Here is a 19,313-nt window from a genome sequence, read left to right on the forward strand (position 1 = left end):
CGAAATGACGTAATACGAAGGATCCTCTTAAGCTCCTCGACGTCGACGGCCGACGAATAACCTCCTCTTGTATTCGCTCGCTTGGCCCTCGATCTTACCAATCGAACGACTTTGACGTATCGCACCGATATTTCATATTCGACGATCGACGCCGTCTGAAATCGAAAAATGCGTCGATGTGTACACATTGTGTCGCGCGTCTAAAGTTACGCACCTACATAGGTACCTTGAGCGGTTCGAAAGAAAATATATTAATATTCGATGCGCGCATTCGCCGTCTTCCACGAGAATGCAACTCGCGATAGAAATCTGTGCTCGTTGCTGCTTTCCCTTCGTTCGGAACTTGGCGGAACTCCATCGCCAAGCAAGTTTCTTCCACTGATTTCCCTGGGATCCATTGTGGGACTCCGGCCGTGCTCCCTTTTCCTTCAATGGACGAAACGACGTTGGTGCGATACTCGCTAATTCGCCTTACGATTCGTCTCCGAGTCGTAACGGCTGACGATGAGAAATCTTCGTCGGCGAACGCTAATATCGTATCGATAATTTGGAACCTTCAAAAGTAACATTTATCGTATTCTCGAGATGGAAACGTTGGTTCGGAATGCGTTGGACATACTACGAATGTCGTCGCATACGTTCGACATCAGAGATTAGAGATTCCCGACGGTGTTACGCGGATCGAATTAATCTCTTTGAATATCTACTCCCACGAGCGAATCATCGTCTTACCCACGCCCACCCGTCCTAATAACGACTCGAAACATCGCTGTTACTTTCAATTATTATCCTTGTACGTCCAACGAATCCGAGATCTACCAGCGTGGAGGAAAGCGGCTCGATTCGCAAATTGGCAAGTCGGCGAAGATCGAGCAGCGTTGATGGGAAAATGCGAAGGAAAAGGAGATAGGGGGAAAATGAGAGAAACGAGAACGAGTAAAATGCATAAAAGTAAACGTGTGAACCGTGAGTACACGTCGAGTGATATTCCTGATATGTATGCGCGACTGGGCACAACTTGGCGCGTTTAAACGAAGCATTTATCAGGTCACGTTCGTACGTGGCATATACCTCCGGTAGAATAGTAGATCATGTGTTCTCGCAATGCCACAGACCTTCGAAAGGAACGATCTCGTTCGTTTCATATATCCTAACTCGTAACGAATTATCTAGAAGCAATTCGTTTGGTCTCTCGGACGAGTGTTACAACCTCCCTGGATTCTTTTTTTCTCCTGGCGAAAACATCGTCCTTTTTCGTTATTAAATTTCCTCGCGAGGATTCTCCGATAAATAGTCATCTATCGTCAGAAACTTTCGTCGGCAAAATGTTTGCAAGCCGCTCGAGTGGCCATCGAAGGAATTTCGAGTTCGGTTTATCGAGAATCACGGCTCGTCGGCATAACCCGCTTTTTATGAATTATTCTATTTAAGCAGACTGCCGAGAGACTCAAAATATGCTAGTATACTTGCTGGCGTATCGATCAGCGAAATTCCAAGTTCCACTGACGTAGACGCGGGAGGAGTACTCGCTACGCTGAATTCCCTGTCACACATTGTCCATTAAGCTAGACCGATGGCATTCCGATAGTATTATATACCATGTATACGCACAAGTATATAGTATACGTACGTACATTCTTGCATGTAAATTCTATGACAAATTGTAAGAAATATATATTTTTAGATATTCCAGTTCCTTATTCACGATGCTGGAATATTATTTACTCGTCGTTCTTGTTATTCGCGCGACGTACTTTCTTGATAAAGGAAAAAAAGGAAGAAAGAAAGAAGGAAGAAAAAATCACGAGGTAGGTGCGAAACCAAGGCAACGTTACGATTGCGTCCTGCGCAAAACACGAGTCTACGAATTTCCATCGGTTCTCCCCGAAAAACATTATCCGTGTTTCGAGTTTATGAATAGGCAAATGTTACGCCTCGCCAATAAGAGAGACCGGCGATGTGCGGTAATACGTGTGTATACGTCGATATAACGGCACGTCGTACACGCGTATACGTCGCGTACGTGTGTCAGCAAGTTTAGAAAGAGATATCGCGTGTTCTAATTATGCGGTCTTTCTACGATACCGCTGGCACATAGAAATTCACTTGTAGCTCACGTGCAATCGTATAAGCGCTACATCGTGTACGCATCGGTAACACGAAGGACCAAAGTTGGAAAACTAGTTCGTGACATTAGTGATACACGATAATACGTTACAACGGATACACGTGTGTAGAGACGAAAAAAAAAAGAAATAAACGCATAGAAAATAGCAAAGGTCCGTGAAATAAAAATAATGGTAAAACGGTAAAAAGGTCGTACGCTTCGTTAACGCGAACGTGTTTACTACGTAGTAGTAAGTAGAACGTAGTTTTTTTCCCCTTTAAATAAACAATTACACAAAAGAGTAAACAAACGTTCCGTAAAGCAGATATATATATATACACATACACGGATCGTGAAAAACCATCGTATTTTTTGTCTCGTATCTAGTCGCAGGAAAAGTTAGGAACGAAAGTGTGTACCATGGACATGGGACGAAGCTTCTTTCACGAATCGAAAATTCACGTTATCTCGTCGATCGTTAGTAGGTGTACGTCGCGTACGATTTGCTTTCAATCTGTCAGAAACTGTGACGAACGTTCTAAATACGTGATCCTCTCTATTCTCTATCCTCTATCCTCTATTCCAGACCGTAGAGATTGGCGAGGTCGACGTCGCGCCAACTGCGCGATGCATCGTTACGTCACGAGGGAGGATCAACGATCGTAAGTCTAACGATCCGAACGTAATCTCTCGTAAATAGTACTACGCGAGATACTTCGAGCTCGTAGAAATATCGAACGTTCTAATCCCTTATATACCTTATCTCTCTCTCTCTCTCTCTCTCTCTCTCTCTCTCTCTCTCTCTCTCTCTCGGTTTAATCGATAAAACGCGGCTAGAAATTCCTCTTTAAAAAATGCATCGAACAAGTCGATGCACCGCCAAAGCGAAATCGCGTCGACCTATCGCGCGAGCATGGAAGCGCTCTGACGTACTCTCAATGGAGATATTTTCGTTTATCAAGATCAATTTCGCTTCGATCAATCAATTTGAATCAAGTCCTCCGAGCGAAATGTTTAACGTCAAATTGCAGGTGTATTCGTACAGAAACTCTAGCATATTATCAAATTAAACTTTTCGTACGAAAAATCTTTTCCCGATAGCAATAATATGTATAGGGTGAAAAGATATTTTTAGATTTTGAGAAATTAAATCTGCTTACCTGATGACCTGATTCTTGATTGGAAAGGTAATGTCTTTGTATTTACGTTTGAAAGCCAAACCGATCCCCTGTATAATCAATCAAAAGTTTCAAATGAGATTTGTGCTTGATACTTTGACATTTGTCGCGTATATAACTTTAACTAAATCATTCGATACTGAGACTAAGGTGTACATTTAAAAATATCTTTCGTCTTCTCGCAACTTCGCAAAGTTCGTTTTCTTACAGCGACGACAGTAGAGTACTAATTGAAGTCTCTCTCGAATGATAATCGTTCTTGAATGGTAAACACCATCGGTAAAATAGATCTCCCTACGTCGAGCAAATTCTTTTACCGACGCGTCGAATAGATGCAACGACGGTATATCAAAATATATGTTAAAAATATATACGACCAACGTCAATAAGAATTCCTAAAGGAGACGTTGTATCTCTGCCCTCGATTTTCTCTTTTGCAAAACGTTCGTATTACCTTTTAGATCCTCATTTACAGAGATCAACGCGAACGTAAATATCCGACGAAAATATATTTTAACGAGAAGAGACTTTCTAGCTCCGTCGAAACGAAGTTTATGCAAAATTATTTAGAATTTGTGCGACTTCACTTTCACGTTCGATCTCTCTGAAGATACGAAAAATAAGAAAAATGCAACGAACAGATATCAAGTCGAATAAAGATTCTACTTGAAACATTTATCGAAGACAATTAAAGTATCCTTCACGAGAATTTCTCGAACGCTCGATGTCATCGATCGATTCACTCAAGGTTCGAGGGTCATCTGGCGAACAAATATTCGAACTAACTTTGAGAGTGTGTTCTCGTAAAAGATTACGTTCGTTAGATGTGTGTACGGAGAACTTTATGGATATATCTATAAATATATGTATACGTAAAACTTTTAGGCGATCGATGGTAACGCAAGTTTGAATCGATATCTTAAGTATTTCATTTAAAAAGAATAATATAGATTCGTATTATATATTTAAGTCGCATCGAACATCGTAAGACGCAACTGAATACACGTACCTCGATGACTCGTAGTTTATACTCGAAATGAGAAAAGTATTGTTTTCTCTGTTCATTGGCGATCTTCTTCGTCATAGAAAAAAAAAAAAGAAATACAAAACATTATTCCAATTAATAAAAGATTTTCGTAAGAAAATCCCTACAATGATAACAAGATCTGTAAAGTCGTAGAAACGTTTCACTATTCTCCCTTCTCTTTATCGTTTGCCAATGGTTCACGAAGTGTCACGTGACCGAAACGACAAACCAATCGTATTACCAGAAAAGTCACGTGATTAGGAAAATCGAAATGGTGGACGTATCGGGACGAAGGATCCCGAAAGGAGACGAAGGGCGATAAACTGGGCAAGGGCTCGTCGTATCGTGTGTTGGTATTATCGAGAAGCAAAAGAAGTGGAGGATCGGAATGAATTCGATCGTCGTCGATCATTAAGATCGCTGATGAGGTTCGACTGATAGGAAACAATAAGTTTAGCAACGAAAGCTTCTATTCGTTCGAATGTCAGTTCGCCCGTATGTAAGTGCCTCTGAAGCAAGAGATCCAGTGTGTGCGCGCGAGTGTGCGTGTGTGCGTGTGTGAGAAAGAGGTTGGATGTAGAGAGGGAGGGAAGGAGAGAGAGAGAGAGAAAGCATAGCCGTGTGCACGCAGCGATCGTGGGTGTTTGTCTTGTCTCGCTCTCTTCGTTGAAAGTGTTGATTTTCCGAAGGGTGCTCGTTGAAGAAAAAGAATATTTTCGCGGCGTGCGAACGAAGAAGGAGGAGGAGTCTCTTTTGGACGTATCGAGATACGGTGACGGTTTAGTGCCAGTGCTGGAGAGGAAGGGAGCTAGGAGGCCACGATTAGTATGTACTTACCAGTGTATACCAGGCTCTTCTTTCATGCACCAAAAGGATGTGTCATTGCAAACGCCTTGGAATCGACAAAGGAGGTAAATCGAAAAAGAAATTCATGCGTGTTTCTCGAACGTTTCTATCGCATGCCCTTTAAGACGCGCGTTTTCTTTCTCTTTCTCTCTGTCTCTCTCTCTCTCTCTCTCTATGTGTGTGTGTGTGTGCTCTTTCTCCCGTTCTCTTTCCTTCTTTCTCTCTCTCTCTCTCTCTCTCTCTCTCTCTCTCTCTCTCTCTCTCTCTCTCTCTCTCTCTCTCTCTTCCTCCGATCGCTCACGAGCGTTAATTGTGGTAGTAAATGGTGTTGCTATTTCTATTACTATTGTCGACGATGGTGGTAATGGTAATGATGGTGATGATGGTGATGATGATGGTGGTGGTGGTGTCCGGTGATCGCTCTACCTTCGAGCGAGAAATTCCTTTTGCCGCTTTAAGCCCGGTTTACTCTGTTGACGTTCGCGATCGCGTATCGGCGCTCGATTGGTAGCACGATCCGTGACCCGCCAATCGTCGAGACGGGAAGTTTTTCCTTGCGAATGTCAAGCCGTCGACACGGATGCAGGACCGATCTCGACAATAGACGTTCGCTCAACAGTTCGCGCGTTGTCCTTTTTCGCGACACATCTTTCTTCTTTTGATCTCTTCGAAGTGAATGCGTGCTAAGACGCAGAAATGGCGAAAAAGAGAGAACGAGAGAAAGGTGTCGTATGTAGGATTCGATCTAACGTAATGCTCGCTTGAATATCGTTTCGAAGTGTTGTTCTCCTTATTGTGGTGTGCACCACTTTTCAACGATCCACTGTACGCGTGGATGTGTGTAGTAGGATCGAAAAAGGTCGTCGATAGGTGTGGGTTATCTTTTTTCTCGCAAGACCTAAGATCGGTCTATCGTTATCGTCGTCCTCGTAATTGTACACAAGTCGGTTAACGCGACCAAAGCATATGTAATTTATATCGTCTTGTTGCTTTAAGGTTATACCTTTTGATACCAGCGATTTTTCTTTTGTATCGAACGTCAAGCCCCCCTATCTCTAGCTGTCATTTCATTTTGCGATGATAACACGTTTCCTTCGAGATGCTCGTTTCTTTTTAACGTTTCTATGAATGAGATATTGCATGAATAACCCTTGTTCCACTTCAAAACGTAAATCTTATTAATAACGTTTCAATTTTTTATTACGGCTACGAAATCCTTTTTTCACGTATTCAATTGTTTTTCACAAATTGAAATACCTTGCGAATGATTGTGCATGCAACTGTTTCATCTGTCGTTAGTAACAAAGAAATTCACGTTCCTTTTATTGGCTTTTTTTCAGATAAACTATTGTTCTGATTAAGAAAACTTTCCACGAGCAATATTGTCCATGAGAGAAGGTCTCTGTCGCGATGACCGCGATAAAACGATTGAAAAGCATATAGATATGCCGATATATCGAGACCTATATACTTTTGTCAAAGCGAGAAGACTATTCTACTGCCTGCCAACAATAGAACGCCCACGCAATTTGTGAAACAAATTTCATTATAATAACTTGATGGCTGTCAGGAAAATTCTATAGGCATTCAATGTTGAAAGCTTAACGTTAAGGTATAAATAGTCGTGTCGATGAGAAATACTCTCATTCTTTGAGAACAAGATCGATAATACGGATCTGCTATTTGACTGAATCCATAAGCTAAAAGAGAAGATTATAATTTTAGTAAGTCTATTTTATTATATTGAAATAATATAGAGCAAAATTATAATACTCTATTCTTTCCTATCGGTCAAATTATCGAGTAAAAGAATGAAAATAAAACTCGACGATAATCAGAAATTAAACACAGATATTTCTAAGCACTTTGTATCGCTATTTAGAGAAAGAAAGAGGGCTTACGATTGTTTCTGCATAATTTCGACGCTGTAATTAAATTAAGTATTTTACTTAAATATAGTCTGGTTAATTCCAGCTAGTGCATAGTTGTGCGGTGAAATAAAATTATATGACCGTTCAAGATACGATACAGTTAACGTGTGTACATAGACCATTGACGATAAAGAAAAAACTGTGAGAGCATAGTAGCTAACATTTTTTTAAACAGAATGTGTAAAAGTTATTTTAAACCATTGTATGAGTGGGTGTATATAACGACGAAGAAGAACGAAGGGATAATGAAACGCTTGAAGTATCCTATGGATGGCAGAGGACGTATTTGCTAACCCTAATTACAAGAAGGTAAGCTAACGCATTTTACTTGGATACGTGTATCTTACACGGATATCGATATCGATTGGAATGTCCTTTCAACGACGATGTTTTTCAGGGTTATAAGTATGGATAACTGCGGTTCCGGAGTGGTACAAGTATTCGTGGGCGAATGGAGCCCCGAATACGAAGCGCTATCCATCAAAGCTACGAAACAGACCTCCTCGGCGGAAATAGTCGAATGTATTATCGAGAGATTGGGTTTGGTGGATGTTTCCAACGTTTCCAATGGTTACGAGTTAGCAGAAGTGGTAGGAAATTCTGTTGGGCAGGAGTGTAAAGAAAGAAGACTTGGTCCTTCCGAATGCCCCGTAGCTCTTATGTTACTCTGGCCGAAGAGTGCTGCCCAGCAAGAGTATTACAGGTAACGTGATATTCCTCCAACGAATTATAAGTTATTCCGCAAGTTTGCGTATGAGAGTATAGATGATATTTGTACGCTTCTCTGTTGTCATATCTCCGTTAGGTTTTACTTGAGGAAAAAGCAAACGGATTATTTATGGTGCGACAGTAGATTTCCTATGGATCCGCAACTATTAAAGGATTATTTCAATAGATTCCTGTATCAACCACGAGACAAAGAATATCCAGATTTATGCCAGCTTCCTGACCTTAACGAGCAGACGCTTTTGGACAATCTTCGTGCTAGATTTTTAGCTGGAAATATATACACCTATGTCGGCAGCATATTGATCGCTTTAAATCCGTTTAAATTTTATCCCATCTACAATCCAAAGTACGTGAAACTTTATCAAAACAGACGATTGGGCCCGGACATACCTCCGCATATATTTGCGATAGCTGACGCGGCGTATCATTGCATGTTGAAAGAAAAAAGGAATCAGTGTATTGTGATCAGTGGTGAAAGTGGTTCGGGTAAAACGGAATCAACAAACTTTTTATTACATCATCTAACTGCCTTAAGTCAAAAGGGTTCCCATGGTAGTGGCGTTGAACAGACGATACTCAGCGCTGGTCCTGTACTTGAGGCGTTTGGCAATGCAAAGACCGCACATAACAATAATAGCAGCCGTTTCGGGAAATTCATACAAGTGAACTATAAAGAAAATGGAATGGTACATGGGTAAGTTTCTCTTTGCTATGAGATGTATCGAACTAGATCGCACAACGATAATTATTGTTTAAACAACAGGGCAGTAGTCCAGAAGTATCTGTTGGAAAAGTCAAGGATAGTTTCTCAAGGAAGAAACGAAAGGAACTACCACGTTTTTTATTATTTATTAGCTGGGGCAAATGAACAGGAAAGACAACTTCTACATTTAGAAAGTTGCGAACGTTATAATTATTTAAACAAAAGTGGCTGTTACGGTCTTGAGAATATCGACGAAAGACATGAATTTTCGCGGTTGAAGCAGTCTATGGAGATGGTGGGATTCACGCCGGAGAAGCAAAAACGACTTTTTGCAGTTTTATCGGCCGTTCTTCTACTCGGTGATTAGCGCAAAAAAATGATTGATCGTTTTTAATCAGAGTGACTAACCACGTCGTATTTCCCAGGTAATGTCGAATTTCAACCAAGAAAGTCCTATCATCATCACGACGAGGCAGTAGGGGTTAAGAATCCTGAAGTCGTCGCATTAATATCCGAGTTGCTCAGGGTGAAACAAGAAACTCTTTTGGCAGCATTAACTGCGAAACGCGCACGAGCTTCTGGCGAAACGTTGGTCATTAATTATAGACTTCCAGAGGCGATAGCGGCGAGAGACGCAATGGCCAAGTGTTTATACGGAGCTTTGTTCGATTGGATCGTGCTTCAGGTACGAGATTCAGGCAAATTTATGTTAAAGATTAGCGCAGCGTTTATAACTAATTACCGTTTATGATCTTAGGTCAATCACGCTTTACTCTCTAAGAAGGATACTCTGAGGGATCATCAAGGAAATAGTATAGGGGTACTGGATATCTTCGGTTTCGAAGATTTCAAGACGTGCAATAGCTTCGAACAGTTGTGCATCAATTATGCAAACGAACAATTGCAGCATTACTTCAATCAACACGTTTTTCAATACGAACAAAGAGAGTATAGGAAGCAGGGAATCAGATGGACAGATATAGGATACAGCGACAATTCTGGCTGTTTGAATCTCATTGAGGGGAAACCAAACGGACTCCTTTGCCTTTTAGATGATCAATGCAAGTTAGCACTTCTTTTTCTTTTTTTTTTCTCTCCCTCTCTCTCCCCATAACAATAATATTACAAGCAAAAATAACACTTCGTCGATGCATATCTTTCTAGCTTCCCAGGTGCAACGAATGAGACACTGTTGCAAAAATTTAATACGGTGCACAAAGAAAATCCTTTCTACGAAGCGCCGCAAAGACGCGAGGCGGCCTTCGTCGTACGCCATTACGCAGGGGCTGTCAAATACCAAGCCGCTAATATGAGAGAGAAGAACTTGGACCTGATGAGACCAGATGGAGTAGTTGGTGTACTCAAAAACTCATCCCTGGCTTTTGTACGAGAACTCGTTGGTGCCGATCCAGTCGCTGTATTTAGATGGGCTATTCTCAGAGCTTTTTTTCGAGCTCATTTCGCTTTTCAGGAAGCAGGACGTGCGCATAGACACGGTAGAGGTAACTATACGTTATGTCGAAATTGCGTGCCATCGAACGTTTCTAAGTGCGATGGTTTTGAATTCGAATCCTAAGACGTGCGACGTATCTTATTTTAGCCGACGGTAGTAAAACATCTGCACAAAACAGGTATAGGACGCCGAACGAGAATTTGATAAGGTATGCATTAGTTTTTATCTATCAATTCCATGCTATATCTGTTCTCACGAAGGGTGATTCTTTGAAAAATATGTCAAATGCTTTTATATCTTTAATAGAGCAGCGCATTTATTGATTTTATATTAATAATCATAACGAGCAAGTACCAATGTCGTTACGCTTGACTATGAATATGTTCGATCTGCATATTGTCTCACCCTACGGAGTATAAATTTGCATCTAGCTAAAAAGGTTTTTGTGTGTTCATATCTAATTGGAACGTTGAGTATATTTATATTGGCCACATTGTCTTTTGTCCCTGTAGCCATCTTGTGACGTTATCGGCCGTCAATCTAACTATTAACCGAATTGCGTAAGTGGTATTTGATCCACTGTATGTGTCATTTTACGAGATGTTACGTTTTGTTAGGCTAAGATGCGTTATGGATTTACAACGTCGTATGAAGTATTGACGATTGCCAAATACACTCGATTGGAGTTATTATCGCTTGTAGAAAAACGAGCTCGAAAGTCTCTTTCTGTACGCGACAATCGCAGCTGAACGTTTAATGCAAAAGACGACTGCGGATCTCGGAAACATCCTTTCCATTTTACGTATCGAAGAGGCAATCCTATTCTCAAGGATCATAGAGTTATAATTGTAAATCCATACAGCTGTTACACCACTTTGATTCTGTATGTCTACAGACTTTATTTAGAGTTCTATGTTCGCACTTCTGTATTAGATGTGATTAGAGTGCAACCTGATGACCTTCGCCACATGAAAATATCTTATCACTCACGAGTGCATTATTCTTTCCGCCGTTCTCTTTTGAGCATGATCGCGAGCGAGAACGCGATAATAACTTTTACTTGGTATAATTCATTATTGCGATTACCATTCGCGATCGGTCATTTCAATCTCTAATTGTCGTCTCTTCGTTGATACAGTTTATTCGCTCGTCGAACTTCAAGCCTATTTACGATCGTTAAATGTACCAACGATAAATGTTTGACTCGTTATTTATCATTCCATAAGTATTACATAAGCAAAACAAGTAATCATAAGCATTAAATCACACGATCGCGTCGAGAAATCAACTAAGCATGAAAGGATTTTTCAGTTCTCACAAACATACTCGTCCACCCAGCTATCAGAAGCAACGAAATGTCTGTTTACCATCGACCACTCCCACCGCCACATTATCCTGCGTACAAATTGAAAACGACAGTGTAAACAACAATCGATTATCGTGGCCGCAGTTTAGAAACATTAATCAGACTCAACACCCGTCGAATGTAACAACAACGAAGAATTACATAATAAGGGGCAGGGAAGACCAGCCTCATAGTAATAATAATAAATTCAGACGGGATACTCATACACCGCTAGAGAGGGTGCTTCCGAAAGACGAAGCTAACGTTATGGAACGCGCTAATCAAATCGTCATGTATGTAAACGTATTTTGCTGGATCTTGGATAAGAACTTAATTTAAGCTATAAAATATCACTGGCTCGCAGTAAAGGTAGTGCGTGCTCTATATATAGGTCTTATGGGTGAATCTATTGGTTTCCTTCGTATCACGTCTTAGTACGATATTAATGGTCTTCCCGTGCAGTACATACATGGCTTTACACGTTATCATTTTATCTAGTCGATCTCCAGCCCTCACGCACAATCCTTCGAACTGTAAACACGTAATCCTATTATCATCCTCCATCACAGAAATTTCTTTCGATCTAACGTGTAGTTTAATATTCGCAATTTTCAATACGTTATGGTGGTTGGTGCATGTTACTCGTTTGTCAATAACTATAGATCACACGTTTCGTAAAAAGAAAAGACCCGCTACTTGACCCATCATTTTTCTCATCTATAGATTTTTCGTATGGATATACGTTTAGCGTATATCGAAACTTGGTAATTGTCGAATCTTTCGTACGAACTGTACTCGCCATTCTCGCCAAACAACAGTATCGATATATGATCGCTCCACTTTTCTACATGCCATCAAACGAACTCGTCACCAAATTTTGATAACAATTAACCATCTATAGTGTAACAATTGTCTTTCTACGCTTTTTTACCTTTATATCGTATTCCGTATACTCTGCCAATTGTTTGCTGTCGTATATCTTGCATTTCGTATTAAGTGTGTGGGAAAAAAAAAAGAACGATTTACAAAAAGAAAAAGAAAAATCGCAATGCACCGTCGTTCGCCAAAGTAGACATTGTGTAACGCTTCTTCCTTGTCCTGTTTTTTTATTATCGCGCAAGTGATATTCCATAGAAACGCGCGTACACGCTTTTGCGCGAGGAAATCGAGAGAAAGCACAAATCGTATGGAATAAGTAATGAAGCAAACGAAAGAACAGGAAAAGGAATAGACGAGCGCTTTTCCGATATATTTATCAATGATACTCAATCAGAAACGTTTGCAGGAAAAACAAATCGTTCCGTCCAAGGGAACGTGGTAAAAAGGGTCTGAAGAATCTTCAGACTGTGAAAACTCTCGCCGGAAGAACGCAAAGTTACGGGACTGGTCCGGGAAAAGCAAGGAAGCAACCCATGACCGTGTCGGCACAATTTCAACAAAGTTTACACAGCCTTATGGATACCTTGAATCAAGCAAATCCTTTTTTCATTAGATGCATAAAAAGCAACGCCAATAAAGTACCGAACGAATTCGACGAAGAAACCGTACAGCGGCAGCTAAGATACACCGGGATGTTGGAGACCGTACGGATCAGACAAGCGGGCTTTAACGTCCGATTAACGTACGACGAATTTATTCAGTTGTATCGAATGTTATTACCTAAAGGGCTTTTGAGTTCGCAATCGGATGTACGTGATTTTTTGTTAACGTTGAATCTGAATAGAGACAATTATCAGCTTGGAACAACAAAGGTATTTCTTCGAGAATCCGAGAAGATAAAGCTGGATATAGAGTTGCATCAACAAATCATTACGAGTATCACGACGATACAAAACTGGTTTCGTGCTTGCTTGGAAAGGAGAAGGTTCTTAAGGTTAAAGAACGCGGTGGTGCAAATTCAATCGTTTTGGAGAATGGTATGTGCCCAACGATTTGCACAGGCCCTACGTGCGAGAACGGAAGCTGCTATTCATATTCAAACCGTATGGAGAGGGTACAAACAACGTACATGGTTTAAAAAATTAAGATCCTGCATAACGATCTTTCAGGCTTACGTTAGAGGTAACAACTCTAGGAAAGCTTTCATGGAACTTAAAAGGCGGAGGAAGAGTATGAGAAAGATCGAGGAACCGCAGGAAAATCGGGATTCCGAGGAGCATACGCTTCAAAAAATCACCTACTCGCCTGCCCATGCGGACGCGGAGGAGTAAGTACCTTCGCAGCTTTTTCGATTCCTTCGCCAGGTTTCACTTCGTTATCACATTTTTCCTTTACAGACCATTGTCCATTTGCGAGGAACGTTCCTTGCCGGAGTACACCGTATCGCCTCGAAAGTTGGAAGCGCAAAAGCGCCTAACGCCGGTCAAGTGAGTCGATCGAATAACCACTGTTACGAATACTTTCTTATATCGATGTCCCGTAACGCTTTGTGATTTCGTCTTGCAGGCAAGAAAACTTACGTAGAGATGCGACCGGCGACACGAGCGTGCCCTACTCCAAGCGGAAAATTACGAACAAAAGGTTGTTGCACGAGTCGAGCGTCGCGCCGAAAAATACCGAAACGTTTTACTCCGAAGAAATTGGCGAGCGCAAGAGCAGCATCGAGAGTCTCACTAGCCTAAAAAGTTATGAATCTCAAGGTAGCGTTAATAGTTCCGAATCGCAAGAGAATTCGAGCTGCAAGCCGGTCCCAAGTACGAGAACGAAACGCGGCGATCACTCGGCCGTGGCCGTCGCGAACACGAATTTAGCGACCTCCAACAGACTGTCCTCGATAAGTAAAAGAACCGATAGCTCGTCGACGGGTTGTAGCGATGGCGAAACGGACGGCGATATGCCTAACGCCGTGCAAAGTGCTCCGCCCATTTTCAACGTCGCTCCGTCGTTCACGAATCCTAGAGAAACGAAATATCATCCGAACGCGAATTTGAACCGCAGTCCGAATTCGGATATTTGGCGAAGGCGCGCCGAGTATTCGTCCATCAATTACAACGACTACATAATGTCGGTGCCTCAGAAAGCGACCGTGACCCGATCCCCGAACGTTTCTCAATATAAGAACATCGCCGATAACGTTTTGGAGCACTCTCGGTTGGAACAACCGAACGAAGCTGCAAATTACAACGTCAAATTGGACGCCAGCGAACGTTTCATACGGATGGAAAATTCTCGCGAGTCGCGACTGTCGGGGGATCGCTTGGAAAATCTACCGATCTCGCCGTCACGACGGGAGCAAAACTACGGATTGTGCAAAGACGTCAAAGAGATCAATTATTTGAGAAGGCAAAATTCCGAAGGCGACAGCACCGCCAAGGCGGAGCCAGCGAACGACGAGAACGCCGCGAAGAACGTACTCGCGAGAAGGACGGATCTTAAAGACAAAAATTCTAGGCCGAAGGACAAATTCGAGCCGGACGTGCCGGTGAGGAGTGCCAGACGAAATCGACCATCGAGGGAGGTCCAATGCAGATCCATGGGCGAGAGCGCCTCGGACACCAGCGCCGGAGAGACGAGGAGTCTCTTCCTCGGTACCATTAAGGAGACCGACATGAAGCGCATGGAAAATATCAACGTATGGACGAGAAAGGACAATCCGAGCGAGGCCACCTCTAGATCGGTCACCGATTGGCCAGTGAATAAGAACGAAACGGTTTACAAGGGCCAGCAGCCGGGGAAGCGAATGAGATCGAACGCCATAACGACCTTGGAACTTCGAAGAAGAAATTCCGATCCAGCTACGAAGATATCCGCGTTGAACGACGACAAGCCCGGCGCGGACACCAGCCCGAACGAACTGAAACTCGCCCCTGGTATGAATCTGTTGGAGTGGAAGGGCAACAATCTCTTTACCTTGGCCGGTCATCGTTTCAGAAAAGTAGCGCGTTTCGCGAAAGACGACGTATGCGTTTGTTGTCACGAGAAGATGGACGCCTTTGTTACCCAAGGATACAAGTGCGTCGATTGCAAACAACTGTATCACGTAAAGTGCATTCAGAATGGAGGAGTACTCAAAATGCCATGTCTCTTGGCGAACACGCCAAACAGACGGAAAAACAGAAAGCCACCGCGTACACCGTACGACGCTAGCAAACAAGCGGTGGCTTCGAAATTCAGTCTCACCGGTACCTCGGCTTTCTCCGACAGTACGGATAAGATCATATCCGATGCCAAAGAATTGGCGCTCATGCAGGACTTTATTACTAAAAAGATATACATAATGGAGGCTCAAGAGGAAGGTAGAAAGCCCAGCGAGGTGGATCGCGTTTTTAAGCAGGCGTTGCGTAAATTCAAAGACGAGCTGGTGATTACTTACAGCGTTGCGATTCAACAGGGCGTGGAAGGAAACATCAAGTACACCGATCTGATAGCGAATTTTCTTCACGTTATGGAGACCGTCTGTAAGCAAGAAAATACCAGCGAGGATTTTCCCGTGACAATGGGCGTTAATGCCTTCAGAGGATTTATGAACGAATTCATGACGTTGGTTAAGACCGAAGCGCCGGAGAAGCAAAGCAAGAGCAAGCGGAAAAAGGAAAAGAAACGGAAACAAGAGGAGCCTATACGACATGGTAATCACATGTTCCAATTAACCATCATCAATATACCCACCGCTTGCGAAGTTTGTACTTCGTTCTTCATGTGGCCGATCGAACGAGGACTCGTTTGCCAAAGTAAGTACGTCTTGATCGTTCGTTCTCGGAGAATACGTTTCGTCGATCGTATTTACCTACCTATATCGCTTTTTCTCTTCGAACAGATTGCAAGCTGACCTGTCACAAGAAGTGTTACACAAAGGCAACGCCCGAGTGCGGAAAGGAAGCGTCCATGCTCGAAGCGAATTCGCGTAGAGTTTTCGGTGTTCCGTTGTACAAATTGGACTGCGGCGACGGCAAAGTACCCCTGGTAGTCGATCGATTGATCACGACCATAGAGATGCACGGATTGTACACGGAGGGTATATACAGAAAGAGCGGAGTGAGTTCGAAAGTACGAGAGCTCAAGGTTAAAATGGACGAGGGTGATTTGGAGAAGGTGGACTTTGAGAACTATCAGGTACACGTTCTGGCAGCCGTTTTGAAGAGCTTCTTCCGAGATATGCCGGAGCCTCTGTTGACTTTCGAATACTACGACGATTTCCTTCACGCCGCGAACTTGACCGACCCTCACGATAGAATCAGCACGCTCTTTGCGATTCTGAAGAAATTGCCGAAGCCGAATTTCGATCTGATGGAACGATTGATCGTGCATCTAGCGAGAGTGGCGTTGCACGAAGTCGACAATCGAATGTCGCCGTCCGCCTTGGCGATCGTTTTCGCTCCGTGTATATTGAGAACGAATCGAACCCTGCCGGCGCAAGATTCGCTTCAAGACGTGGGCAGACAGACCCGCTGCGTGGAAACGATCGTACACGAGAAATTGCGAGTCGTAAGAGCGACTTTGGCCGACATAAATACCTTGGAGTCCGCTTGCCACACGGCGACCCATCGACTCTCGAGCTTAAGGTCCTCCAAGATATTTAGTCCGGAAGAGCTGAACGTAGCGACGTCGAATATAACGGCACGAAGCGTGGGTGCCGACAGGGAGAGAGATCGAGGGGACGAAGAGGAAGCGTTGCTCGTCGATCACATACAGGAGATCCAAAAGGAGAAGGCTTTATTGACGTCCACGTTACCGAGCTTAACCCGCGCTTCTTCGGACGACGATCTCCTTCTCTCTGCTACGGATTTGGACGACGGATCTCTCGACGATTTGCTTCCACCTTCCGCCGGTACGTTTGCCTCTGCTTTAGAAACTTAGATTTTAACCGCGTTTACGTTCTCGCGCGATATAAGCAACGGTATATCGCTGCGGTATAGGCAACGATCGGACCTAAAACGAGTAAATTCCTTTGAAATGTCCTACCTAAGCGTACATTATTTCTAAGAACGTTATTTTCTATTTCTCCTAGACGGTCTGGTACGAAAGAAACCCATACAGAGGCAAAGCTCGGCGGACAACGCTTTTCCCACTATCATAAGCGTCGACGAGGACATGGTGATGGTATGACCACAGTCGTCCACAGGCAACATGTCCGTGAAACTCGGACGATAAAAAAAGTGTAGCAGCATGACAAGCTTCGCATGGTTCCGTCTCTCGACGGCCGCCAATTCTGGTCTCATCCGAAAGACGCCGAGTTATTTTATTCGCTAGTTAAGACGACTTTTATGTAGGTCTAGTAATTTGTCAACCCTTTAGGATCTCAAGCCGCTGATTTTTGGGTCGTCGCTTACTTCCATCGTTCCGTGGTTAAAAACGTTTCGTCAAATTTTATTTAGGAAAACGTAGCTCGCCCCGGCGTGGCGATTTACATATCGCGACGTCGACCTAATATCGCTGTAAAAACTATTCTTTTCCTGGGATACATTCCTTTTACCGAAGACTGTCAACGCTAAATCAGCGTCTCTTTCGAGAGCTCATCTTCGACCACCGCAAATACTTCTTTTTTCTTCATTTTTATTTCATACGTCGATGTAACGAACGCATCGTTCCTTGGAAATCATTCGTACTCTTTATCTCTCGCAGGCATTCGAAAACCTTTCAATTCTATACCTTGGTAAGGAGTTCCGCTCGATAAGAATTAAATGAGACTCTCTGTCCTGATTATCGTCACAATCATGAATCCGTTACACTTTCTTTGACAATCGGAGAAATTCAAAGAGAATCGGCGATGCGACTAAAAGTCGATCGATAACAGCGCGACGACTTTAGCCTAGGCTCCATGATCGAATGGCAAACAGGAGGATTGCTCGTTTCTTTCCTCGAAGAAGAATTCTCGTTGCTTCGGCGATATCTTCTGCTTGGCTGAGAACAGCGAATTATCAAATTGCTAGATCTAAGCGGAAAGACTTTATAGCAGAGAAGATACGAAAGAACATGGAAAACCAAAATATAACTTGTACATATTATATCATACGACTATCTCATATTAGTCTGTTATTATTGTTAAAGTTACGAGAGACGTTACCAAGGTTATATTTCTACTGTCGATATTCATCGTAGGTGGTAAAACGTCGATATACAAATAATATATCGGGCTTGCCGATTTTTTTATTCGTTGCGATTGGTTTTTCTTTTTTTTTTTCTTTTTTATTTTTTCTTTTTTATTTTTTATTTTTCTTTTTCTTTTTTTTTTCTTTTTGTTTTGTTTTTTTTTTTAATTTCTGTGCGACGATTTCATAAAACAGACGCATCCGACATAGACGTATATATCTGTACCGCGCATCTCGAATTACCTTACGTATGAGTACTTATGTATATACACACACGTATATATTTATATATATATATATAAATTTATATATATATATAAATTAGAAAAATTTCGTGCGGGCAGAATTAAGTAGGCTTTTTTTTACTCGAGATTTATAGCATGTCATTTTAGTTTCGTTTTTATCGCCTAGTTTCTTCGTTGGCCCATGCGCGCTTTTTATTCATTTTCTCGCCTCATTTTGCTCGTATTCCGTTTTAATCTTATTCGGAGTCAAAGTCCTATTCCTTTTACGCTCTCGTACGTTCCTCGTGCCAGTTTGTCGAAGTTTCTTGCTAATTAGAAAGATCGAGGAAACGAGTAAAAAGACGTATCATAACGTTGATACAAAGATTTCCTATTTTTATCATCGAATATATAGATAAAACAAGCGATGATCTCAATTCCATTTTAGCACACGCTAAATCTCTTTGTCGAAGATGAATTAAATCTGTTTTCGAATTAAATCTATTTCTCTCTGCATTTAATAGAAATATATATTCCTATTTTAGATCTCTGAATTATCGAATATGCAAAACGTAAAACGAAACGTTTGCACGTTCCTCGATCTTTTTTTTTGTGTCTTCCAACGTCTATGGTACCACCATAAGGACGTACTTTTTATGTTTCGATTAGTGACAAAGGTCAAATGAAACAGGAAATGACATTTATTTTGCGTAATTCGGTCGGCTCGATCAGTAACTAAAAC

At 42.2% G+C, this 19,313-nt stretch overlaps 1 protein-coding gene across 8 annotated transcripts; it reads left to right on the forward strand.

Annotated features, from left to right (window-relative positions):
* The first annotated feature begins 4,576 nt into the window (after positions 1-4,576).
* On the forward strand, positions 4,577-18,263 carry LOC127071828 (unconventional myosin-IXAa-like). 8 transcript variants are annotated; one of them, XM_051011574.1, is made up of 17 exons: positions 4,577-5,223; positions 6,499-6,882; positions 7,133-7,398; positions 7,487-7,792; positions 7,895-8,512; positions 8,582-8,880; positions 8,947-9,206; positions 9,279-9,586; positions 9,686-10,023; positions 10,122-10,182; positions 10,487-10,534; positions 11,286-11,612; positions 12,605-13,525; positions 13,596-13,685; positions 13,765-15,989; positions 16,076-17,086; positions 17,267-18,263. In XM_051011574.1, the coding sequence occupies exons 4-17, from the start codon at positions 7,497-7,499 to the stop codon at positions 17,362-17,364; spliced, it is 6,900 nt and encodes a 2,299-aa protein (XP_050867531.1). In that variant the 5' UTR covers positions 4,577-5,223; positions 6,499-6,882; positions 7,133-7,398; positions 7,487-7,496; the 3' UTR covers positions 17,365-18,263. The 8 variants fall into 8 exon arrangements, with proteins under 8 accessions (XP_050867531.1, XP_050867523.1, XP_050867562.1 ...); XM_051011566.1 differs by having other exon boundaries at positions 6,499-7,398; XM_051011584.1 differs by lacking the exon at positions 4,577-5,223 and adding an exon at positions 5,270-6,028 and having other exon boundaries at positions 6,499-7,398.
* Positions 18,264-19,313: the final 1,050 nt, after the last annotated feature.

This window comes from Vespula vulgaris, chromosome 1 (assembly GCF_905475345.1).
Source record: "Vespula vulgaris chromosome 1, iyVesVulg1.1, whole genome shotgun sequence".
Taxonomy (NCBI): domain Eukaryota; kingdom Metazoa; phylum Arthropoda; class Insecta; order Hymenoptera; family Vespidae; genus Vespula; species Vespula vulgaris.